We start from the raw sequence: 26,642 nt of genomic DNA, 5'->3' as shown, positions 1-26,642 counted from the left end.
TATATGCCACGCACTTTTTCTGTTTACCAAGTGGGTGCCTCTGATGTTTTTGTTTCTGAGGGGAATTACTTTTTCCTATTTTTTTCATAAAGTGGAGCACTAACCACCACAAAATGAACTAGACACCTTTTTTACAAATAAAAAATACCTAAAAAACTTCACAGATGAACCGTGCGAGCCGCAAGCAGTGCACCAACGGACTGCATCTTTTTTATATTTTTTTACATTTTCTCTCTAAAACATTCAAGAAGAAAGTGAACTTAAAAAAAATAATCCTTTTTCTTCTGTAGTTTCCTGGCGGACTGAACGCTTGTACTCGCTGGCTACTGCTCTTTCCTTGTAGGGGATTCGAATCACACCGGAGCGCACTGAAGCTAACTGAACACATAGGTGGAGTAGAAGGCATCGGCCAAGTAAACACCTGGGAGGAACTAAAATGCACTGCATGCCTGCTTGTACCAGACTACATGCCGCACACTCTGACCACGGCAAGTGGACTCCATCGCCAGCCTACGGTGCTCAGCCGTTGCCCACACAATTGGACTGCACGCACGAGCCGCGCGTAACGCATGTTGTTCATCGCTGAACTACACAACACATACATGCACCAAACTGCATCTCACTAGATAGCCATGCTTAACGTATGCTATTAGTCCTGCTCACTGTCACATGTGGTGGTAGCCTCCTCTGGACTGGAGAGGACATGCCTTGATGCAGGGCGCTGGTAGCGGCTGACGGAAGAGGAGGGAAGCAACGGGGCCATCCATCAAAATCGGAACGCACCAACCATGGCTTCAGATCGGAGTCGGGCTGAGGGGGGAGAGCCGCTTCTGGCAAGTAGCCGGCTGGGGGAGGAAGAGCAACCACAACTGTACTGCTCACGCGCGCATGCCGGACTGCATGACGTGCTGCCCCACCTTCGATCCATGGCAGAGCTACCTTGCGGCCACAACCGTACTGCACGGACGCGCATGCCGGACTGCATGGTCGCGCTACCCCTCCATGGTTCCATTGCAGAGATACCACTGGTCTGCCGTGCTGCGAAAGAGCAAGGGGCTCGGGGGAGGAAGGTTGCTGGCAGAGTCACGGGGCCGCGCAATGTCCAGAGTGGTGGAAGGCGGGGATATGAAGAAGAAAAACTGCACAGCTGAGGCATCCACAAGCGAACAACGCGATTACAGATTTTGGGCTGCTGCGGCCCACGGGGTGCACGCATGCAAGGTTGGAGATGACGAGGCAGGCGCTGCGCTGGATCCCGTCGAGCAGCAGGGCGCTGGTGACGACGACCCTCGCCGGCAGTGGGGCTTGCTGCGGATGAACTGCATCGGTTTTGCAGGGGATCTGAAGCAGAGGAGGGGGGCTATAGAGCAGCTCCAGGCATCCAGTCCCCAATCACCGCACGTCACCGCCACCCTCCTTGCGCCACCAAGCCGGACGCCACCCGCGGAGTCTCGCCGCCATGCCCACCGTCGCACGAGCCCCCGTGCTCGTTACCTCTTGAGAGAGAGGAACAGACTGTAGCGTCACCGATGCACGGGGCGAGGAACGGCGAGATGGTGGTGGTCGGGATCGCCCTGGCGAGATAACGCTCGATGAGGAGGGGGGAGGAAGGGCCGAGAAGTGAAGCCGCAGCCAATGCCGCTCCCCTGCAATGGGATCCGGCGGCCCTTATTGCTCGTCGGAGGAGGATGCGCCATAGGAAGGGGAAGAAAAAAGCCAGCGTTGCCATGGTTGACCGGACCCAGTTGCACCGCATCGCGCAGGACCACGTCGGAGAGCACCTTGCCCTGGCCAGTGGAGGTGAGGGGCTCAATGAATAGAGGATCTGTGGTCAGGGTGGCCGGATCCATGGACGGAGTTGCCTCCTCGGGCTGGATCGATCGGGAGGAGGTGCGAGGAAGGAGGTGGTTCGGCAACGCATGGGTAGGAGGTGGAGCGGCGGTGCAGGGGAGGGAGGTGGTGGGGCGGCACGGGGGAGGGAGGTGGTGGTGTGGCGCGTGGAGGGAGATGGCGCGGTGGCGCAAGGGAGGGAGGTGGTGGTGCGGCGTGGTGGAGGGAGGTACTGCGGGGTGGGGTGGGCGCGACCCTGGCTAAAGGAACGACGAGGAGGGAGTGGGTGGAGGGGACAGGTCATGGGTGGAGAAGGAGGTGGAGGGAATGGGAGCGGGTGGTGCCGGTGGAAGAAGGTGGAGTCGGAATGGGGTCGTGGTCGTGCGGGAGGTGGGTTGGGGTGTTAGCAGAATAAGAAGATTTTGTTATCGGAATAAGAGTCTTAAGGGTGTTATTAGAATAGACCCACCCTATATATATATGTGTGATCTACGAGAAATTCTATTCATATATATATATGCATAACGTGTACAAGATGTAGTATCGTAAAATACCAGCAAATGAAAAAAATGGAGAACACAAAATTAAAGGAAAAATAAATAATAAAACCAAAACCCCCAAACCTTTTAGTACCGGTTGGTGCTACCAACTGGTACTAAAGGTATCCCAGCCCTCGGCACTGGCTCGTGCCACGTGGTGGCCATTTAGTGGCGGTTCGTGTTGAACCGGTACAAGGGGGGGCCTTTAGTCCCCACCCTTTAGTGCCGGTTACAGAACCGGCACTGAAGGGCCTTACGAACCGGTGATAATTCTCGGTTATGCACTAGTGGACCCACTTGGTGACTTTGGGTTGATCATCCTACAGATGAGTTAGTGCATCTTATGAACTCGTATTCTTCATCAGTGAAGAATATGACCTCAAATTTATCAGATCAATTTCATCAAGTAATAGAACAAATATAGCAGTATGAGGACGTGAGAAATGAAAATTCATTTCTTCATGATTAGCTTGCGTCCTTTCAAGCGAATTCAGGTCTCCAGCAAATTCTTCAAACGTTTAAGTTCGTCTGGAGACCTGATCCTGCATAAGAGATTAGTTCTTTTTTTTCAGCACCCACATCTGGAGGGGTGACAAAGAGTTCATCATTCTGTGAGCTCCATACGGGAAAGGTGGCATAGAAGCCAATCCACTTCGGTTCACATAAGAGGGGTTAGTGTAAGCATATGAATAAGCAGAGAATTTCTTCGAGGACTTATGAACATAATGATATGAAGAATAATGCACATATTCATAGCCCTTATGCTTTCCCTGCTTAACAGAAGTGTTAGCACGGTGATGTTCATATGCGGATCTGGATCCATATGAAGACTTTGGTCCATATGAAGAATTTGATCTGGGGTTCCAATTCTTCACAGGTGGTGTCATGATTACATTCACCTGAAGACTTTCAACACACTTTTTGGGAACCCAGATTTTCTTCATAGGGGTAACGTTCCTGCAGTTAGTGCCAACATATCGAGCAAATACTTCACCATTCTGATTTTTGAACAATCTATAGTTGGAGTCAAATGACTCATCGGAAGAATATGAAGATTCACATGTAAAGCCAGATAAAGAAGATGGATCTACTGGAGGTCCTTTTGCAGCAACCCATGAGGTTTTGGGTTACTGTCAGGTTTCCAGTAGGTCCCATCAGCATTGAGTTTCCTCTTAAAGGCAATACCCTTTTTCCTAGGGTTCCTGTTGAGGATCTGCTTTTTAAGCACATCACAAAGAGCCTGATGCCCTTTGAGGCTTTTGTACATGCCTGTCACATACAATTCCTTCATCCCTGCACTGTCAGTGATACTAGTAGCATCCTCAGATGAGGAATTTGTGATAGCAAAGAAACCTGAAGAATTTGTAGCAATAGAAGCATTTGAACTTTCAAGTGAAGAATTAGCATATTCATGTTCAATGCATTTCAAACATGGTGGAATGAATTCAACCTGAGAAGAACTGATCTATTGAGCAAGCAATGAATCACGTTCCTTCTGAAGATCTTCATAACTCACCCTTAGCTGCTCACGATCTTGCTTTCTTTGAAGAAATTCATAAGAAAGTTTCTCATGATCAGATAAGAGAGTGTTATGATGACTCTGAAGGTTGTCAAACTTTGACTGAAGTCTCTGAAGATTATTAGTTAGAGTTTGAGTTTGATCCATTTCACCCAACAGGTCATCGCTTTTGTCTAGCATATTTTGAACCTTTTCTAAAGCCTTTTGTTGTTTCACAGCAATCTTAGCAAGTTTAGAATAGTTAGGCTTGAGGTTTTCATCAGATTCATCCTCACTTGATTTAGAGGAGGGGTATTTGAGTACATTGGCACCTTTTGCCATGAAGCAATAGGTGGGAGCATAGTCATCATCACCGTCGTCAGCAGTGTTGGGGAAGTCATTTTCCTCAGATTTGAAGATGGACTTGCTGACGAAAGCAGTAGCGAGGGCTAGGATCGCCACACCAGAGTCTGACTCCTCAAATGCCTCCTCTTCCTCATTTTCCTCAGATTCAGCTTCAGAGTCCATTTCCTTGCCAATGAATGCCCGAGCCTTTTTGGAGCTACTCTTCTTGTGAGATGAAAACTTTGAAGATTTTGATGATGAGGACTTTGAAGATTTCTTCTTCTTTTTCGAGTCATCCAAACTATAATCCTTGTATTTCTTCTTCTTTGATTCCTTTTCCCATTGAGGACAATCAGTAATGTAGCGACCAGGTTTCTTGCATTTATGGCAAGTTCTTTTCTGGTAGTCACTGGATGAGGAATCCGATCTCATGGCATCACCTCTTGAGGATTTACTAAAGCGACCACGCCTTGAGAACTTCTAGAATTTCCTCACGAGCATTGCTAGCTCCTGGCTCAGTTCTTCAAGATCACCAAGGCTGCCACCAGAATCCTCACCTTCAGATTTAGAGACTGCCTTGACCTTTAGTGCGCGTGATCTGCCATAGCTCGGTCCATAGAGATCTCTCTGCTCAGCAAGTTGAAACTCATGAGTGTTTAGCCTCCCGAGGATATCAGTGGGATCAAGTGACTTGTAGTCTCCACGTTCTTGTATCATTGGTGCCAGAGTGTCAAATGAGGAATCAAGCAATCTCAGTGATTTCTTCACCACCTCATGGTTGGTGATGTCAGTGGCACCAAGTGCTTGAAGCTCATTTGAGATGTCAGTGAGGCGATCGAAGGTTTTCTGAACATTTTCATTGTCGAGTCTTTTGAAGCGGTTGAAGAGATTGCGAAGAATGTCAACTCGAGAGTCACGCTGTGTTGAGACTCCTTCGTTGACCTTGGACAACCTATCCCAGATAAGCTTAGCTGTCTCCAAAGCACTCACTCTGTCATACTGCCCTTTGCTCAGATGGCCACATATGATGTTCTTCGCTTGATAGTCGAGTTGCTTGAATCTCTTCACATCAGCAGCGTTAATGGTAGGAGTGACGGAGTGAACGCCATTTTCCACAACGTACCAGAGATCGTTGTCAATTGCCTCAAGATGCATTCGTATCTTATTCTTCCAGTAGGGGTAGTCCATCCCATCGAAGGTAGGACACCCATCAGAGACCTTAATCATACCTGCAGCCAACATAACTAAAACTCCAGGCGGTTAAACAAAAATCACACAGAATAAGGGAGTACCTTGCTCTGATACCAATTGAAAGTGCATTATGTCGACTAGAGGGGGGTGAATAGGCGATTTTTACAAATTCATCATTGAGGAATTTCAGGGTTAGGAAATTCCTAAGCAATGAACTACTTAGCAGCGGAATAAGTACTCAGATGCAAGCATAACTGGGTAGTAGCACAGTCATCATGATGAAATGAAAACAAGCACATAGTACAAGTAGTGTAAACACAGGATAAGCAGGCTTTTGTTTCTTTCCAATAAATCTAGGCCAGGTAATATGGCAATAACTCTTGATTAATCTGTTCGGTTCCCCTCCTAATTTATGTTATGATGCAGTGGTCGAGACACTCTCCACTATCAATAAAAAAGCCTGCCAAAATCACCATCTGAATCTGTTCAGTTTCCTCTGTCTCGAATGCAATGGAAAAAATGTATGTTTGTGAGCCAATTAATGGTTGAAGCAATGATCGAAATGGTGGAGGAATCAGAGGTGCACATTCGTGCACAACAACAACTGATCAATTTTTTCAGAGATAGTGTAGCAAAGCAGCAAGAACTTGCCCACATGCTTATGGGTGTCATCCGCGTTGAGGTTGCAAATTGTGACGTTGTAGATCGTTAGGTTCTGTTCATTTATTTGCATTGGCATCAATCTTTGATTGCCTAGTGGATGTAATTTCCTGTAATATATGCTGGATGTGCAACGTTTTTCCCTATATGTCGTACCTATGCTTGATCTGTTTTGGTCTTGTGCATAATTGCTCGTCGTAATGGGCTCAAATTATCTAATTGGACCTAAAGACATGTACGAACTTTAGTGGGCCCATTAAGTTAATGGGCCATTACCAGGCCGAAAGTTAATGGTCAGCCCTCTTACATCCTGAGTCGTTAATAGGCCGACATCGAAGCGGGCAATAGGTGGGCCCATTTGATTTCACGGGCCGTTAACAGGCTGATACTGAGGTTGGGCTACATATGGCCCAACTATACTGTGGGCCTTTAGCAGGCCGAAAGAGACATCGGGCTTGTACTAGACCATGAAGAGCATGGGTCGCTAAGAGGCCGAAAGTCAGGTTGTACTGTAAATGGCCCAAGTGTGTTGTGGGCCTTTAGCAGGACGAAAGAGAAACCGGGCTGGTATTGGACCATGAAGAGGATGGGCCGTTAAAAGGCCAAAACTCACTTATGGGCCGTCAGCAGGCTGAAAGACACACCGAGCCGGAAATTGGCCCAACACTTAAATGGGTCGCTAAAGGGCCGAAAGATGTACATCCTAAAAATTGGCCCATCCCTTGAATGGGTTGTTAACAGGCTGAAACCACATCGGGCCGATATTGAGCCCAAATATATAGCGGGCTATTAACAGGCTCGAACTGACGATGGGCTGCAATGGCGTCAAATCATTAACGAGCCATTGACGGGCCGAATTGGCACATCTCATATGGGCCGTGGGCTTAAATGGACCTGACACAAGTAGGCCTTATATGGGCCGGCCTGCGAATTCTTACTGGGCCGGCCTTTTTCACTGGAGTGGGCCACTGTTGGACCGTGTCATGTGTCAATCTATCATAGGCGCCTCCTATCCAATGAGTGGATGACATTTGTCCCAACGGTGAGCCGACACGTGGTTCCTCCGGCCAATGAGAATTTTACACATGGAAAATCCCCATTGGTCCGGGCTGTTAACGGGTTATCGGATCCAAACCGGAACACGATAGCTTAACGGCGACCCGTTATGGTGGATGCCATGTGTCAGTCACCCTCGACGAAAGCACTTCTATGACGCGTGATTTATCGTCATGGAAGTGGACACTTCTGTAATGATAATTTTGGTAATGTCATGGAACACTTCTACGACAGCACAGGTATGACTATCTTGATTCTGTCATAAACTTGTCATGGTTGTAGATGCATGACAAAAAACATGACCTACTATGACAAACACGTATCATCACGGAACTGTATTTTTTTGTAGTGCAACTTCCCCAAGTCTAGACCTCGCATGTCCTCAAGCGAAAAATCCTTACGAAAAACATACCCACATGCTTAGAGAGAGAGAGGTGTCCATAAAAACAAAATACAGACATAGAAGCCTCATGCTTATCATTATAACAACAAAAAACTTTATCATGGATGTTTATCGCATAAGTTTATCATATAACTTCTCATGAACAAGTAACAATTCATCACAACATCGAAGTAAAAGAATAAAATCTAATGAAAACCAACAAACAATGTTCTCGGTCAACTTTGCAACTACGATTCATCATCTTTTTTAGGAAGGGTCTCGTATCAGAGCCTTTTGGCAAGTCCACATACTCAACCATCATATAATTCTATGATTGCTAACACTCACCGCATACCCATGAGCAAAAAGTTTCAACCAGACACATAGAAAGATAGGGGCTTATAGTTTCGCCTCCCAATGTATTCACCTCAAGGGTGAGGTCAACAATAATAATTCATGCTCACTCATATCCAACTGGATATATGTGACTAGATCTTTCCTCACCACACGATGCTTGCAAAGAGAGAAAAATAAAAAGGAATAGGGAAGAATACTTTGACTCATGCATAAAAGTAAATACATAAAAGTAAAAGATAGGCCCTTCGCAGAGGGAAGCAGAGGTTGTCATGCGATTTTTGGTTTGTATGCTCAGCCTCTTAGTGCAAAAGAACGTCATGTTATATTGCCCCTTATGATAGCAACCTTTATTATGCATACTGTCGCTTTTATTACTTTGCCATCACAAGTTCATACATTGCTCAATTTTCTCTTAGACTAAATGATCCAACACATTTAGAACCAATTTTTATTGCCTTATTGCACCGATGACAACTTACTTGAAGGATATTACTCAATCCATAGGTAGGTATGGTGGACTCTCAAAATAAGATTTTGGGTTTAAGGGTTTTTGGATTTACAAGTAGTATCTCTACTTAGTGCGGAATTTTTGGCTAGCATGGATATTGGGCAAGCACCACATGTTAAAGGATCTATGAAAATATAACTTCTATGTGAATATGAACAAACATAAATCATTACGTTGTCTTCCCTATCCAACGTCAACAATTTTGGCATATAATATTTTGATGGGGGCTCACAATGATAAAAGATGTCCAAGATAGTGTATTTGCATGTGAATCTTCTCTTGCCTTATTAATTCTTTCATGAATTGCATCATTGACCAATGCTATGTTTGTCAAGTTTCAACAAATTTTACCACTTGTACTTTTCTTTATGTGATGTGATTACTTAACATAAGATTAGCATATGATCTTTTTCATTATTTTCTTTTCTTTTTATTGAAACAAAAGGTAAAGAAAGCAAACTCAAACTACTCTTTATTATATATCTTGCACACGATTACATAGATAGATAGATCACTAAGCAAACACTCGAAGATAGATTGAACTAAACTTTTATTCAACTAATTCTTAGGATAACTAAAGATCCAACTAAGATAAATAAAGGCAAAGAAGGTGGTGGTGATACGATACCGGGGCACCTCCCCCAAGCTTGGAACAAGCCAAGGGGAGTGCCCATACCGTTATTCAAGTCTCCTTTGGTGGTGAAGAAGGAGGTGGTGGTGTAGTATTGTTATTTTTCCCCAGCTTGCGTTGGAGGCTTAAATTATCATCCCTAAGATCCTCATTCTCAAGCACAAGCTTTAAGATCTTCTTGCATAATGCTGCCTTGCTATCCTGCAGAAAACAAGAAGGGATAGACTCCAAATCGGTGTCTTCCTCCTCATCCAAGAACCAAAAATATGGTAATTTCTTCTTAAAGACATTTGGATCCAGAGGTTGGTGGGAAACAGGGCTCTCCTCCTCTGAATCTTGAGACGACATATTTTAGATTTGTCGGGAAAAACAACAAGAAATAAGATCGGAAGATTTCTCTATGATACGATGGTCAATACGCCCGGGGGGTATACAAAGATTTTGTATCTTGGGAAAAAGAAAACGAGAGGAAAATGGAGTAGGGAAGGTTCCCGAGGTAGGCACAACCCACCTGGGCGCGCCAGGCAAGGCAGGCGCGCCCTGGTGTCTTGTGCCCTCCTCAGTTTCCTTCCTGGTTATTTCTTATTTTCCTAATTTTTGTAATATTCCAAAACTGACAGAAAATATTTTTGCGGATTTTTCGGAGTCCGTTTACTTACGGTATCAGGTACCTCCCCTTTTTCACGATTCTGGAGTGTTTTGGAATGTTTCTTTTATGTGTTCCTCTAGTGTCACGGTTTGAATAATATTGCTTTCAACATTAATAGGTGTACCTGAGATATAGTGTTTAATACTTTGCCCATTGACCACCTTCGGGCTACTACCTTCGGCATTATTAATTTTGATAGCTCCAGAGCGATAACCTCTTCGATAATGTAAGGTCCTTCCCATTTGGAGAGAAGTTTTCCTGCAATGAATCTAAAACGAGAGTTGTACAAAAGAACATATTCACCAACTTTCAATTCCCACTTTTTGATTCTTTTATCCTGCCATCTTTTAACTTTTTCTTTAAATGGTTTGGCATTTTCATAAGATTGGGTTCTCCATTCATCAAGTGAACTAATATCAAATAACCTCTTTTCACCGGCATGAAGTCATAATTAAGTTCTTTAATTGCCCAATATGCTTTATGTTCTAGCTCAAGAGACAAATGACAAGCTTTTCCATAATCCATTTTATAAGGAGACATACCCATAGGAATTTTGTAAGCTATTATGTAGGCCCAAAGTGCATCATCCAATTTCTTAGACCAATTCTTTCGGGACCTATTGACATTGTTTTGTAATATAAGTTTTATTTATCTATTGCTAAGTTCAACTTGACCACTAGATTGAGGATGATAGGGTGATGCAATACTATGGCTAACATCATATTTAGCAAGGATTTTACGGAAAGCACCATTAATAAAGTGTGAAACACCATCACTCATTAAATATCTAGGACTCCAAACCTTGGGAAAATAACTTCTTTAAGCATTTTAATGGAAGTGTTATGATCAACACTACTAGTTGGAATAGCTTCTACCCACTTAGTAACTTAATCAACAAAACCAAAATATGAGTATACCCATTAGAGGAAGGAAAATGTCCCATATAATCAAAACCCTAAGGATCACATGGTTCAACAGCAAGTGAATAATTCATAGGCATTTCCTAACGCTTACCAATGTTACCAATTTGTTGACATTCATCACAAGATAAAGCAAACTTACGGGCATCCTTGAAGAGAGTAGGCCAATAAAAACCATATTGCAATACCTTGTGAGCAGTTCTATCTCCCGCATGATGTCCTCCATAAGCTTTGGAATGACATTTCCATAGGATTTGTTCCTGTTCATGCTCAGGTACACAACGTCTAATAATACCATCTACTCCTTTATAGAGATGTGGGTCATCCCAAAAGTAATGTGTTAAATCAAACAAGATTATTTTTTCTTTTGTTGGTATGTGAAACTAGGTGGTATATATTTAGCAACAATGTAATTAGCATAGTCAGCAAACCTATGAGTGTTATGAGAAACATTTATTGCAGCTAGTTGTTCATCAGGAAAACTATCATCAATAGGTAGTGGGTCATCAAGAATATTTTGTAACCTAGACAAGTTATCAGCTACGGGGTTCTCAGCTCCTTTTCTATCAGTAATATGTAAATCAAATTCTTGTAGCAAAAAAAACCCCACCTAATGAGTCTAGGTTTAGCATCTTTCTTTTCCATAAGATATTTTATAGCAGCATGATCAGTGTTAACAATTACTTTGGAATCAATAATGTAAAATCCGAATTTATCACAAGCAAACACAACTGCTAAAAATTATTTTTAGTAGTAGCATAATTTCGTTGAGCATAGTCTAGAGTTTTGCTAGCATAATGGATAACATTTAACTTCTTATCAACTCTTTGTCCAAGAACAACACCAACAACATAATCACTAGCATCACACATAATTTCAAAAGGCAAGTTCCAATCATGTGGTTGAACAATAGGTGCAGAAGTTAAGGATTTCTTAAGTGTTTCAAAGGCTTCTACACAATCATCATAAAAAACAAATGGAACATCCTTCTGTAAAATATTTGTAAGAGGCCTAGAAAATATAGAGAATTTTTTAATAAACCTCCTACAGAAACTAGCATGACCAAGAATACTACCAATACCTTTAATATGTTTAGGACATGGCATTTTCTCAATTCCATCAACTTTAGCTTTATCCACCTCAATACCTCGTTCAGAAATTTTATGCCCCAAGACAATACCTTCATTAACCATAAAGTGGCACTTCTCCCAGTTCAAGACAAGATTAGTTTGCTCACATCTCTGCAAAACTCAATCAAAGTTGCTTAAGTAATCATTAAAAGAGATTCCATAAACAGAAAAATCATCCATGAAAACCTCAACAATCTTTTCACAAAAATCAGAGAATATAGCGGTCACACAACTTTGAAAGGTAGGAGGTGCATTGCATAAACCAAAAGGCATACACCTACAAGCATAAGTTCCAAAAGGACAAGTAAAGGTGGTTTTCTCTTGATCAGGTTGTGAAACAGGTATCTGAGAAAAACTAGAATATCCATCAAGAAAACAAAAGTGTGTGTGCTTAGATAGTCTTTCTAGCATTTGTTTAATAAAAGGCAGAGGGTGATGATTTTTTCTTGTAGCTTTATTTAACATTCTAAAATCAATTACCACTCTGTAGCCAGTGACAATTCTTTGTGGAATAAGTTCATTTTTATCATTAGGAATAACCGTAATACCTCCCTTCTTAGGGACACAATGAACGGGACTTACCCATCTACTATCAGCCCTGGGATAGATTGTACCTGTGTCCAAAAGCTTTAATATTTCAGTTCTTACCACTTCTTTCATCTTAGGATTCAAACGGTGTTGGTGATCAACAATGGGTTTAGCATCAGGTTCCATATTAATCTTGTGCTGACATAGAGTGGGACTAATGCCCTTAAGATCATCAAGAGTATATTCAATAGCAGCTCGGTGCTTCTTCAGAATTCTCAATAATCTTTCTTCTTCATGTTCTGAAAGGTTAGCACTAATAATAATAGGATATATATTTTTCTCATCAAGATAAGCATATTTCAAAGTGTCAGGCAATTGTTTTAATTCAAACACAGGATCACCTTTAGGTGGAGGATGACCTCCTATAGTTTAAATAGGCAAATTATGTTTAAGTATAGGTTATTGTTCAAAGAATATTTTATCTATTTCATTTCTTTCACGCAAGTGCATATCATTTTAATGGTTGAGCAAATATTGTTCTAAAGGATCAGTAGGAGGCATGGCAACAGAACCAAGACCAATTATTTCATCCATACTAGGTAATTCTTTATCACGGGGTTGTCTACTAAACTTAGAGAAATTAAATTCATGAGACTCATCACCAAAGCTAACACTAACAGTTTGTTTATGACAATCTATAGTAGCATTGATAGTGTTCAAGAAAGGTCTACCAAAGATAATGGGACAAAAGTCTTCTTGTGGGGAACCAAGAACTAGAAAATCAGTAGGATATTTTATTTTCCCACACAAGACTTCAACATCTCTATCAATCCCAAGTGGTGTGATGGTGTCTCTCTTGGCAAGTTTAATAGTAACATCTATGTCTTCTATTTCAGCGGGTGATATATCATTCGTAATTTATTGGTATAAGGTAATAGGAATAGCACTCACACTAGCACCTAAATCACATTGGCCATGATAGCAGTGATCTCCTATTTTGACTGAGACAACAGACATGCCAACAACAGGTCTATGTTTATCTTTTTCATCGGGTTTGGCAATTCTAGCAGCTTCATCACAGAAATAAATAACATGTCCATCAATATTATCTACCAGGAGATCTTTAACCATAGCAACACTAGGTTCTACTTTGATTTGTTCTGAAGGTCTAGGTGCTTTAATATTACTTTTGCGAACCATGGTTGAAACCTTAGCATGTTCCTTTATCCTAATAGGGAAAGTTGGTTTTCAATATCAGTAGTAGGCACAACTGGACCAACATTATAAAAGATAGTTTCATCTTTAGCTATTATCAGTTCTTTAATTTATTCTTTAATAGAAGGATGATATTTAAACCATTCTCCTTAGGGAATTCGACATGAGTAGCAAATGATTCACAAAAGGAGGCTACTATCTCAGAGTCAAATCCATATTTAGTGCTAAACTTGTGAAAAGCATCGGTATTCATAAAAGATTTAACACAATCAAACTCAAGCTTAACACCTGACTCTTTACCTTCGTCGAGTTCCCAATCTTCAGAGTTGCGTTTAGTTCTATCTAAAATAACCCACCTGAATTCAATAGTCTTCTTCATAAAAGAACTAGTACAAGAAGTATCGAGCATGGATTGATCATCACGAGAAAGCCGAGGATAAAAGTTCTGAATAATAATCTCTCTCGAGAGTGATTGGGGCATGAATATCAAATTGACTTAAGTCTCCCCCAAGCTATAGCGATATTTTCTCCTTCACGAGGCCAACAATTATATATGTAATTCCGATCACGACGAACTAGATGGATAGGATAAAACTTTTGGTGAAATTCCAATTTCAATCGATTCCAGTTCCAAGATCCAATATCATTGAATAGCCTATACCATGTCAATGCCTTTCCCTTCAAAGATAAAGGGAAAACCTTCTTCTTAGCTTCATCTTCGGATAAACCTGCAAGCTTAAACAATCCACAAATTTCATCCACATATATCTTGTGCATATCAAGATGTTCGGTTCCATGTCCTACATAAAGATTAGCTAGCAGTTGTTCTATCATACCTGAAGGAGTTTCATAACCAATATTTTCAGTAGGTGTAGTAGGTTGAGGGGCAACTAATTGTTCTTCCAGTCGAGGTGAAGATACCCCGAATAAACCCCTCAGAGGATGGTTTTCCATCGTAGCAAGTGACAATAAATTTCAGCACGTAGTAATATTTTTTCCTTACCAATTTCCACTTACCAAGAACACTTCACTCCCCAGCAATGATGCTAGAAAAGAGTCTTGATGACCCAAAAGTATAGGGGATCAATCGTAGTCCTTTCGATAAGTAAGAGTGTCGAACCCGACGAGGAGCAGATGGAAATGAAAAGTGGTTTTCAGCAAGGTGATTTCTGCAAGCACTGAAATTGTCGGTAACAGGTAGTTTGATAGCAAGATAATTTGTAACGAGCAAGTAACGGTAACGGTAAACAGAGTGCAGCAAGGTAGCCCAATCCTTTTGTGGCCAAAGAACATGACAAAACGGTCTCTTATAATGAGCAAAGCGTTCTTGAGGGTACGCGGGAATTTCATCTAGTCACTTTCATCATGTTGGTTTGATTCGTGTTCGCTACTTTGATAATTTGATATGTGGGTGGACTAGTGCTTGGGTGCTGTTCTTACTTAAAAAACCTCCCACTTATGATTAACCCCCTTGCAAGCATCTGCAACCATGAGAAAAGTATTAAGATAGAATCTAACCATAGCATTAAACATTTGGATCCAAATTGGTCCCTTACGAAGTAGCGCATAAACTAGGGTTTAAGATTCTACCACTCTAGCGACCCAACATCTAATAACTACTCCACAATGCATTCCCTTAGGCCCAAAGATGCTGAAGTGCCATGTAGTCGACGTTCACATCACACCACTAAGTGAATCACAACATACATATCATCAAAATATCGAACACATATCAAGTTGACATGATTACTTGCAACAAGATTTCTCCCGTGACCTCAAGAACAAAAGTAACTAATCACAAATGATAATCATGCTCAACATTAGAGGGGTATTAAATAGCATAATGGATCTAAACATATAATCTTCCACCAAATAAACCATATAGTAATCAACTACAAGATGTGATCAACACTACTAGTCACCCACAGGTACCAAGTTGAGGTTCCAGTACAAAGACTGAACACAAGAGATGAAGTAGGGTTTTAGAGGAGATGGTGTTGTTGAATATGTTGATGGAGATTGGCCTCCCAAAGATGAGAGGGTTGTTGGTGATGAGGATGGCTTCGATTTCCCCCTCCGACAGGGAAGTTCCCCGGCGGAATCGCTCTGTTGGAGGGCAAAAGTGCTCCTGCCCAAGTTCCACCTCGGGACGGCGGTGCTCCATCCCGAAAGTCCTCTTCTTATTTATTTTTCATGGTAAAAATGATCTATATACCAGAAGATGGGCACCGGAGGTGAGCTGGGCTGAGCACAACCCACTTGGGTGCGCCTGGGGGGCCTGGCGCGCCCTGGTGTCTTGTGCTCATCAGGAGGCCCCCCTTCGGTAGTTAATGCTCCAGTAATTTTATATATTCCAAAACAATTCTCAGTAAATTTTTAGCTCATAAGGAGATGTGCAAAATAGGTATCTCCGACGTAGATTTTTCAGGTCCAGAATTCCAGCTGCCGGCATTCTCCCTCTTTGTGTAAACCTTGCATATTATGAGAGAAAAGGCATTAGAATTACTCCATAAAGCATTATCATGCATAAAAACATTGTAAATAACAGTAGGAAAACATGATGCAAAATGGACGTATAATATACCAACATAGTGTCTCTCCAGAGCGTTAGGTAACTAAGATGAGATCGCCCTCCACGCGTTCGTGCCTTCTGGCGCCCTGGAAGTTGGCGACAAAATGGTCGCATTACTCATTCCACGAGCTGATAGATGATGGAGGCAAGTTCATGAGCCAAGTGTGGGCTGGCCCCTTCAAGACCAGCGGGAGGTAATTTACCATCACCTTTACGTGCCCGCCACTGTTCTGTGCATAGCAGTGGTGAGTGGTTTTTAGCACCCGCCATTGTTTGTTTTTCAAAATAGTTGTGGCAGGTGCCTAAAAGTGCCCACCATTCATTTGAGTTCACATATAAGCCTTTTCCTAGTAGTGTTCTAGAGGCCTAAGAAAATATCTCTTCTAATCGAAGGGGAAAATCCCATCTTGCTCAATCATGTCTATGACATGTTTCATGACTAACCCAAAGGCTACTCTTATAACTACTTAGTTATGAAGTAGCGTACGATAGACCCTACGAAAGTCTATTCATACCCTGAGTACATGCGAGGATCTCAGGTCTAGGACATGGCGTATATATTGTTCCAAAGACTAAAAAATGGAAATATCTCGGTGCTTCTTAATGTGGATCTGCCCAACTCGGTGATCCCCATCCCCGAGTATATACTATTGGGTTAGCATCTCTATGCCCATGACTTGTGAAACATAGTAATTAATCAAATCATATACTTATAAAAGGATATGTGTCCTCATAACTTATCTATTAATGGCCGTTAGAACAATCATCATACAATCTATAATCTAACAAATAAGTCACATACTTATTGATATATATATCAGGGATGGTATTCAAAGACAATACAAATAACTCATGAATACATAAGAAAATAACATCACATGATCGCCTCTAGGGCATATTTCCAACATCACCCACTATGTGAAGACAGTTCAATCCATAACTAATGTTTTTTATTTGTGTCGAGTTATTTTCCTAAATGTTGATTCATTATGCTTTTCAGACTCTTTTTGGATTCACCTTGATGCCTCCCCTACCGGAGAACGACATCAAGATTTATCCGTGCTTCGCCGCCCGACTGGGGATGCTAGTGCGGGCAGCACCGGAAGAAACTCTGGGCTGGTGAGGTAATACGTCTCCAATGTATCTATAATTTTTGATTGCTCCATGCTATATTATCTTCTGTTTTGGACATTATTGGGCTTTATTATCCACTTTTATATTATTTTTGGGACTAACCTATTAACCGGAGGCCCAGCCTAGAATTGTTGTTTTTTTGCCTATTTTAGGGTTTCGAAGAAAAGGAATATCAAATGGAGTCCAAACGGAATGATACCTTTGGGAACGTGATTTTTGGAACGAACAAGATCCAGGAGACTTGGACCCTATGTCAAGCAACCAACAGGGAGGCCACGAGGTAGGGGGCGCACCTACCCCCCCAAGACGCGCCCTCCACCCTCGTGGGCCCCCTGTTGCTCCATCGATGTACTTCTTCCTCCTATATATACCTACGTACCCCCAAATGATCAGATACGGAGCCAAAACCCTAATTCCACCGCCGTAACTTTCTGTATCCATGAGATCCCATCTTGGGGCCTGTTCCGGAGCTCCGCCGGAGGGGGCATCGATCACGGAGGGCTTGTACATCAAGACCATAGCCTCTTAGATGAAGTGTGAGTAGTTTACCGCAGACCTTCGGGTCCATAGTTATTAGCTAGATGGCTTCTTCTCTCTTTTTGGATCTCAATACGAAGTTCTCCCCCTCTCTTGTGGAGATATATTCAATGTAATCTTCTTTTGCGGTGTGTTTGTCGAGACCGATGAATTGTGGGTTTATGATCAAGTTTATCTATGAACAATATTTGAATCTTCTCTGAATTCTTTTATGTATGATTGGTTATCTTTGCAAGTCTATTCGAATTATCAGTTTGGTATGGCCTACTAGATTGATCTTTATTGCAATGGGAGAAGTGCTTAGCTTTGGGTTCAATCTTGCGGTGTCCTTTCCCAGTGACAGTAGGGGCAGCAAGGCACGTATTGTATTGTTGCCATCGAGGATAACAAGATGGGGTTTTCATCATATTGCATGAGTTTATCCCTCTACATCATGTCATCTTGCTTAAGGCGTTACTCTGTTCTTATGAACTTAATACTCTAGATGCATGCTGGATAGCGGTCGATGTGTGGAGTAATAGTAGTAGATGCAGGCAGGACTCGGTCTACTTGTCTTGGACGTGATGCCTATATACATGATCATACCTAGATATTCTCATAACTATGCTCAATTCTTTCAATTGCTCAACAGTAATTTGTCCACCCACTTTAAAATACTTATGCTCTTGAGAGAAGCCACTAGTGAAACCTATGGCCCCCGGGTCTGTCTTCATCATATTAAATCTTCCAATACTTAGTTATTTTCATTGCTTTTATTGTACTTTGCATCTTTATCATAAAAATACCAAAAATATTATCTTATCATATCTATCAGATCTCACTCTTGTAAGTGACCGTGTAGGGATTGACAACCCCTTATCGCGTTGGTTGCGAGGATTTATATTTTTTGTGTAGGTGCGAGGGACTCGTGCTTAGCCTCCTACTGGATTGATACCTTGGTTCTCAAAAACTGAGGGAAATACTTACGCTACTTTGCTGCACCACCCTTTCCTCTTCAAGGAAAAACCAACGCAAGTGCTCAAGAGGTAGCATGAGGCAGCTCCAGCGCGGGAGCTGGAAACATCCTTTGTCATGTCATGGGGATCTATGGTATTATCAAGATAATTTTAGTATTTGATCTCACTGTTTTATTGTGATCCATCACACATGCATGGTAGTCCATCTTGGACATGAGTGATGTACGGGAATGGTGATGTGGTTTTGCATGTCACTTACTTGATCATATGTGTGATTACTCAAAAGTTTGGTTGTGTGGTTGTTTACCCATGGCATACATATTACTTGTTGTCTAATTTAAGGGCTCCAACAACTTGATCTGATTCCTATGTGGGTAAGCACACATCATCCAATGAAGCAACAACCTTTAGATCAAGTTTAATAAGGTACAATCAGTAGTCTGTAAGGATTAAAATCAATGGCGGAGCTACATTGCTAGTAGCAGGGGTGATGGGGCCCCCAGCCTGGTTAAAATATGTGAAAGATTTGGAGAAATAATGTATTTTGCACCCCCTCCCCCCAAACACCTTTATTTTGGATTCCCCTCTCCCCAAAGGATCTAACTAAGCTCCGCCACTGATTGAAATATTATATTTTGGATGAGACATAAGGGGAGTAGACTGTAGATTAAGAGCCACATGCAACACGAGCTTCAATACATAGTGTGAGAGCATAACATGCGTTAGATATTAATAAAGTAGTACTTCTTAGGGCATCTCCAAGGCGGACCCGCAAACTTCCCGCATCCGTCCAGACTGCGGAAGCCATCCAACGCAGGCCTGTATCGGTCCGCGGCACGGTCGGGACGCGATTTCTCCCGCAAACCAGAGAAAAAAGTGGGCGAGGTTTGCGGGAGTCTGGACCGAACCACGCGCGCTTCTGACTACCCTGGCCCTTCGAAAACCCCTCCTCCCTCCCATGCACTCATCCCACCCGGCGCCAACTACCCGGATTCATGCCGCTGTAGAGCGCGCCGCTCCGCATTGAAGGCGGCTCAGGGCAGACGCGATCTCTCATTGCCTCCCCCATTGAAGCGTCTCGCCGGCCGATGGCGCCGCCCGCTGCACGCTCAGCTGAATACGCCTCCTCGTCGCATTCATACGCCTCCATTAAACCCGTGTGGAAGATGAGAAACCTACTCCGGCCACATGTCTGCTCATGAGTGGCTCAACATTAAACGCAATGTCGGCCGAGCGCCTCCTGTCCGCCCTCTATTTAAATAAGGCCAAACGCTAGGCAAGAACCACACCCCTCCGCTGCTCCCCCATCTCTTCCTTTTCCACTCTTCCAATGGCTTCCGAAGAGGAGTTCTCCGGCATACAAGCCGGCAGGGTGTTCCACCGAGCCCGTGTAACATTCCAAATTTCCAATTTGGAATGTTATACATAGGTCATCATATGCATATCATATTTTATTTGCATTTTGGCTTTGTTATCCCAAAATCCTAAGCAACTCAAGGACCCACGGAGAGAGTTGGGGATTTTACTGTTTTCATATTTGAATTTTCTCAAATTTTAAAAAGTGGATCACTTTGGTTTTAATTATTTTTCTCTTCGCATAATATTTCCAATATTAAAAACATATGAGAGGAGATAATATGACTTCTCCGAAATAAATGAAATATTGGAGGAAAATTATCAAATCAAATAAATTATTTTATTTGGATTTTATTGCTATTTTATTTGAATTAGAAAAATATGCATTTTTCAAAATTGCATTTTTTTAGGCCAAGAAAATGTTCACTAAGTTCTAAATAATTATTTAGACAGTGAATTTTTTTGGCATTTTTAGATTTTTCTTTTATTTTATTTAGCATTTTTCTAGGCGGAATCGTTTTTTAAAAGAAGTTTCGGATCGAACTGGGCCGAAGGCCCAACCGGCCTAGCGCAGCGCCACCGCCTTCCCACTCGCCCGCGTGCCCGAGCCGGACTCCGGCTGGAGTCCGGGTTGCCTCCGCTCCCGCGGCCTGCCCCTTCCCCAAGACGGCCCCGCCCCTCCCCCTCTTTAATAGCGCCGCCGCCGCCCCTTACCACCACGTCGTCCCGCCCCGCCCCGCAGCAGCAGCAGCGAACAGTCGCCGCCGCCGCCGTAGCGTCGCGCCGTCCGGGCCGCCCGCTGCCCCGCGCCGCCACCTCGCTGAGCTCCGTCGCCCGCCGGATCTCGCCGGAAACCGCCGCCGTTGACCGATCGGTTTTTCTTCGGTTAACCCTAGGTTTTTAAGTTTCGCGGTTATTTTCTTAGATTGGTTTTCGTCGGTTTATTTATTTAGCGGACGTTCGTCCGTTCGTTCATTTTAATGAACGTTGTTCGCCAGTTAGGTTCAGACAGCGAAAGTTCGTTCGTTAGTCTTTTCTTTTTATTTTATTTTCGGCTAGGGACCTATCCGCGATTATTTTTATCGCAGATTAGCCCCTGATCTTCAAACCCTCACCGTTTCTTAACCGTTTGTCCAAATCTAGTGAAACCAACGCCAAAATCTTCGTTCTGAAACCCTCTTTATGTTTAATCAACTTGAACAATGTTTTAACAAATTGAAATTTTGGTTTCAAGCAGATTTGTCTACGAAGTTCTTTTGACCGTAGTTTCAGTTTCGTATCTCCGTTTTGATCGATTCTTTTTGCAAATCAAACCTCTTGAGTTGAACTTTCGGTTTGAATCATCTTATTTGAAGTTTTCCCCTTGCATCTTTTCTTGAGTGCTTATTTATGCTATTGTTTGTTTGCGCTAGAATTCTCGGAGTGGGCAGCATGCTACTATGAGTCACTAGGTTTTGCGGATCATCAGCAAGGCAAGTAACACATTGATCATACCCCTTTATTACCCAGTTTTTATGCATTAGATCAACCCTCAAACATTTCATGAGTAGGATCTCTTAACATGTGGGTTTGGGAAGTAGATGATGAGGTAGAACCTATTACCCTTTTTATTATCAAACCCTAGGGAGTTACTTCTATGTTATGCTATTTATTGCCATGCTATGCTCGTAGACGTGGATTGGGTTTGAGTGTATCCATGACAGATGTGAGATTATTAATTAATGGTTTACTTAAGGTGGCTACTCAAACACACATCTGGGTGGATTGGTTGCGGGGACCTGGGGATATACCAGTGCTATCCTTTTTGGTTCGCCACCCAGGCTCAAAGGGATCATAAGATTATTCATACTAGAAACTTCCTTGTGCAGGCACAAGCCATTATGGGCTCTGGAATAGTTGAGTAAGTTGTGGGGAACCTTTCCATGATGGGCTAGCAGATGTAGGGGATTGTAGGTGCACCGGCCTATCTATCGGTTAAGGGGACCTCTTCGGAAAGACTGTGTCTCGGTCATCCATTTCTCAAACACCATGCAGTGCGAGAAATAAAACGGAGGAGATCGAGTCTTGTGGGGAAAAGTGCGCAAACCTCTGTAGAGTGTACAAACTAATCATGGTTAGCCGTGTCCCCGGTTATGGACATCTTGAGTATCTGGTTCTTGGATTATCATGTGGATCTCATCACCCTAAATTAATTTGTGGGGATGTTAATTACTTTTAATTGGGATTGAGATGGGGTTTTACCATTCTCAATGTTTTTCAACTACCATGATAGTTAAATAAAATATATTCCTTTATTGTAGGGGAAAATTGGCTTTTCACAAAAACATTATAACCATAGAGCCTCCACCGGCCATATATGCATGTAGTGATAGCATTTACTTGTTTCATTGCTCTACTATGTTATCTTGCCGGCATATTCCATGTGTTGACCCATTTTGGGCTGCAACATATCATGTTGCAGACTTTTCAGACGAAGAGTAAGGCGTGCTAGGTCGTTGTCGTGCACTCATCTATGCCGTTGGAGTTGATGGACTCACTTTATCTTTCAAGCCTTTAGCTATTATCTTATTTAGATGGCCTTAAGCCATATTTATTGTAATAAGTTCTCTTTGAGACATTTGATGTAATAAGTGTGTGATTGCCACTCTATTATAAATCCTTCAAGTACTATGTGTGTCAGCATTACCGATCCAGGGATGACACTTATGCATAGGGATTTGACCATTTGAGCTTGGATCGCTACAAGATGGTATTAGAGCACACGCTGAATGTAGGACACGACCACTAAGATGAGCCATAGGTCACTCTTCTCTACTCATTTCTGACTTCTCTCCATTTTCTAATCTATAGGATGGCGGACACAAGGAACAAGTTTGCACAACCAGATGAAAACACACCGGGACTTGAAGGAAGTCACTAGATACCTAAACATTGGAATACCAAGCTTCACCGGGACCTACACCGCCACTTTACCAGAAGAGGAGCGTTGGATGATTCGAGTTCAAGTTCCAGGAAGGACATTCACGCCAGCAACTGATCCCATAGAGTTTTCCTTTGATGCACCAACCTGGAGTCTAGGAAAGAGCATGGCAGCCCACATCGCCATAGGACGCATCGGTGAAGTTTATCACAAGGATCTTAAGGACACCATCTACCAGATATGTGGGTGCCGAGATGAGCAATGGGAGATGATCAGCTCCAAGAAGGAGAGGTCCATTGCAGCTTACATCTAGGAGTTAAACCAGCACATTCGTCGCCAGGAGAACCAAATGTGCGCAAGCATGATAGATCTGAAGAAGTTGATGACTAGGAACATGGAGCTCGAAGAGGAACTCAAGTCTACACGTGACGGATATGAGGAGGAAATCACAATAGTAGTGGAGAAGAACGACGACCTGACAAGGAAGCTATGTGTATTCATGGGAGACCCTGCGCCAGGAGGAGAGGACGACCACCCCAAGGACTACATCATCATCGATGACACCGACTCCGACCCCAGTGATGATGATTATGAAGACGAAGTTGGAGCAGATATCATGGAGTCATCTATGGATCAAAATTTTTAGTAGACCACCATACTATTAGTAGTATTTCCCCATGTATATATTAGTAGTCCGAGACTGTAACGATAGTTAGATCGATTTGTATGCCTTGTTTGAAATTGTTTTGGTGTGATATGTTTGTGTTTGTCTCATGTGCACATGGGTAGTGCTTTCTCATTAGACCTCATTCTATTCTAATCTCTCCCCTCTAAACCCATCAGATGCCTCCGAGACGTGACCACAGATTTGCTTTCCCACCGGAGCTCACTCAGTTGATCCAACAGCAGAATACACTGATGCAGTTTCTAGTTCAGAATCAAGGCAACAACAATAACAACAACAACAACCCACCGCCACCACCTCCAGTTGACAACTTAGCTCGTTTTCTGAGGTTACAACCGCCGGTGTTTTCCTGTAGCACCGAGCCCATAGTTGCGGATGACTGTCTACGCATGATTGAAAGGGAGTTAACCACTGCAGGTTGCGCAGATGCTGAGAAGGTGTGTTTTGCCGCACACCAATTGGATGGACCTGCAGCCTCATGGTGGGAGAATTACACATCCACCTTCCCCATAGCCAATGTTACTTGGGAGCAGTTTCAGTAAGCGTTCCGCACTGCTCATGTCTCAACTGGAGCTATGAGCATGAAGAAGCGTGAGTTTCGCAACTTACGCCAGGGCAACCGTACTGTGGGGCAGTACGTGGATGAGTTTAGCAAGTTAGCTCGATATGCCCCAGATGATGCGGCCACAGATGCCGCGAAGCAAGAGAAACTTATGGAAGGGCTGAACGATGAGATGAGTATGCAGTTAATGGTGGCAACATTTAACAACTACCAGGAGTTGGTAGATAAGGCTCTTATGATTGAAGGAAAGCGGCAGCAAAATGAGAGCCGCAAAAAGAAGAATGGACAAGGGAAGTACAATTCAGGAGCTCAGCAAAAGCCACGTTTTACCCCGAACTCGGGAGGATATACCCATAACCATGGAGGCCATAATCACAATGGAGGAATTTCGCATAACCACAATGGCTCTAGGAATGGAAATGGGAGTGGACCAAGCAGTCGGAACCACTCTAACCCAAGCACGCCCGCCAAGAAGGACCAAAGTCACGTTACTTGTTTCAAGTGCGGGATGACTAGACACTATGCCAATGAGTGTCCTGAGCTCAAGAATGGAAATGGCAATGGAAGCTCTGGGAAGAAGCCCAACCCTTTTAACAAGGGACAAGTGAACCACGTGAACGTGGGGGAGGTTGAGGAGCAGCCAAATGCAGTTATCGGTAAGTTTTTGGTTAAGTCATTTACTGCAATAGTTCTTTTTGATACTGGTGCATCGCATTCATACATATCAAGGGGATTTGTGGATAAGTATAAGTAGCCCACCAAACTTCTTAAGACACCTATGTTAGTAAGTTCACTTGGAGCGGAGTATATGGCAAGCAGTGGATGTTTTCAAATGCCATTGACCATAGGTAGGCATGTTTTCCCCTCAGACTTAACAATTTTGGAATCACAAGGATTGGATGTGATACTCGGTATGGATTGGCTATCGATGTATGGAGGAAACATTGATTGCGCTAGTAAGTCAATTCTGCTCACCACACTAGAGGGAAAAAGGATTAAGTATGTATCCAGGCATACACCAAAGAGGACTCACGTAAATTCCCTCACGGGAGTTGTTCAGGAGGAAGTGCCTGTAGTGAAGGATTACCCGGATGTATTTCCAGAGGAACTACCAGGCATGCCGCCGGATCGGGACATTGAGGTTTTGATAGAGCTATTGCCAGGAACCGGACCAATATCGAAGAGACCATATCGGATGCCCGTTAATGATCCGGAGGAGATTAAGAAACAGATTAAGGAGTTATTGGAGAAAGGTTACATTCGCCGAAGTTCATCACCATGTGGAGCCCCAGTGCTCTTGGTTGAGAAGAAGGATAAATCTTTGAGAATGGTTGTTGATTATCGTGCATTGAATGAAGTGACGATCAAGAACAAGTATCCACTACTGATGATCAATGAGTTGTTTGAAAAACTACAAGGAGCTAAAGTATTTTCCAAGATCGATCTTCAATCAGGATACCACCAACTGAAGATCCGAGAACAGGATATACCTAATACAACTTTCACCACAAGGTACGGGCTATATGAGTACATGGTTATGTGATTTGGATTGACTAACACCCCTGCCTATTTCATGAGTATGATGAATAAGGTGTTCATGGAGTTCTTGGATAAATTTGTCGTGGTGTTCATTGATGACATTTTGGTATACTCAAAGAATGAAGAGGAACGCAAGGAGCATTTGCGCTTAGTTCTCGAGAAGCTCAGGGAACATCAGTTATACGCCAAGTTCAACAAATGTGAGTTTTGGTTGAAAGAAGTTGGATTCCTTCGACATGTTATATCAGGAGAAGGTATAACAGTAGACCCTACTAAGGTTCAGTCAGTCACTGAGTGGTTGGCACCCACCTCAGTTGGAGAGATCCGAAGTTTTCTTGGACTCGTGGGATATTATCGGAGATTCATTGAGAATTTCTCTAAGATTGCGAAGCCTATGACGGAGTTGTTGAAGAAGGACACCAAGTTCAAATGGACCCATGAATGTGAGGCAAGTTTCCAGGAGTTGAAGAAACGTTTGGTTACAGCCCTAGTGCTGATTCTGCCGGATATACGCAAGGATTTCCAAGTGTACTGCGACGCATCTCACTTAGGACTTGGAGGCGTATTTATGCAAGACGGAAGAGTTGTTTCATATGCCTCATGTCAGCTTCGATCGCATGAGTTGAATTATGCCACGCATGATTTGGAGTTAGCAGCAGTAGTGCATGCGCTCAAGACCTGGAGTCATTTCCTTATTGGAAATCATTGTGACGTGTACACGGATCATAAGAGTTTGAAGTACATTTTCACACAAAAGCAGTTGAATCACAGGCAAAGGAGATGGTTGGAGCTTATGAAGGATTATGATATGAAGTTGCACTATCATCCAGGCAAGGCCAATGTCGTAGCAGACGCCTTGAGCCGAAAGAGTTACGCTAATATCCTCGTAAGTGGAGGATTGCCAAAAGAGTTAGATGAAGATCTCAGGGAGCTACGCTTGGA

General features: G+C 42.9%; 1 protein-coding gene across 1 annotated transcript in view; it reads left to right on the top strand.

Moving 5' to 3' along the window:
* The first annotated feature begins 1,592 nt into the window (after positions 1–1,592).
* The window catches only part of LOC147990117 (uncharacterized), a 44,440-nt gene continuing 19,390 nt past the window's right edge, over positions 1,593–26,642 (top strand). Inside the window, exon 1 of the mRNA XM_087537151.1 lies at positions 1,593–1,800. Within this exon, the coding sequence (XP_087393277.1) occupies positions 1,593–1,800 (208 nt within the window). The remainder of the gene's footprint in view (positions 1,801–26,642) is intronic.

Source organism: Triticum urartu, chromosome 1A (genome assembly GCF_056163025.1).
Source record: "Triticum urartu cultivar PI428250 chromosome 1A, HENAU_Tu73, whole genome shotgun sequence".
Classification (NCBI taxonomy): domain Eukaryota; kingdom Viridiplantae; phylum Streptophyta; class Magnoliopsida; order Poales; family Poaceae; genus Triticum; species Triticum urartu.
This window is presented reverse-complemented; position numbering and strand designations above follow the sequence as displayed.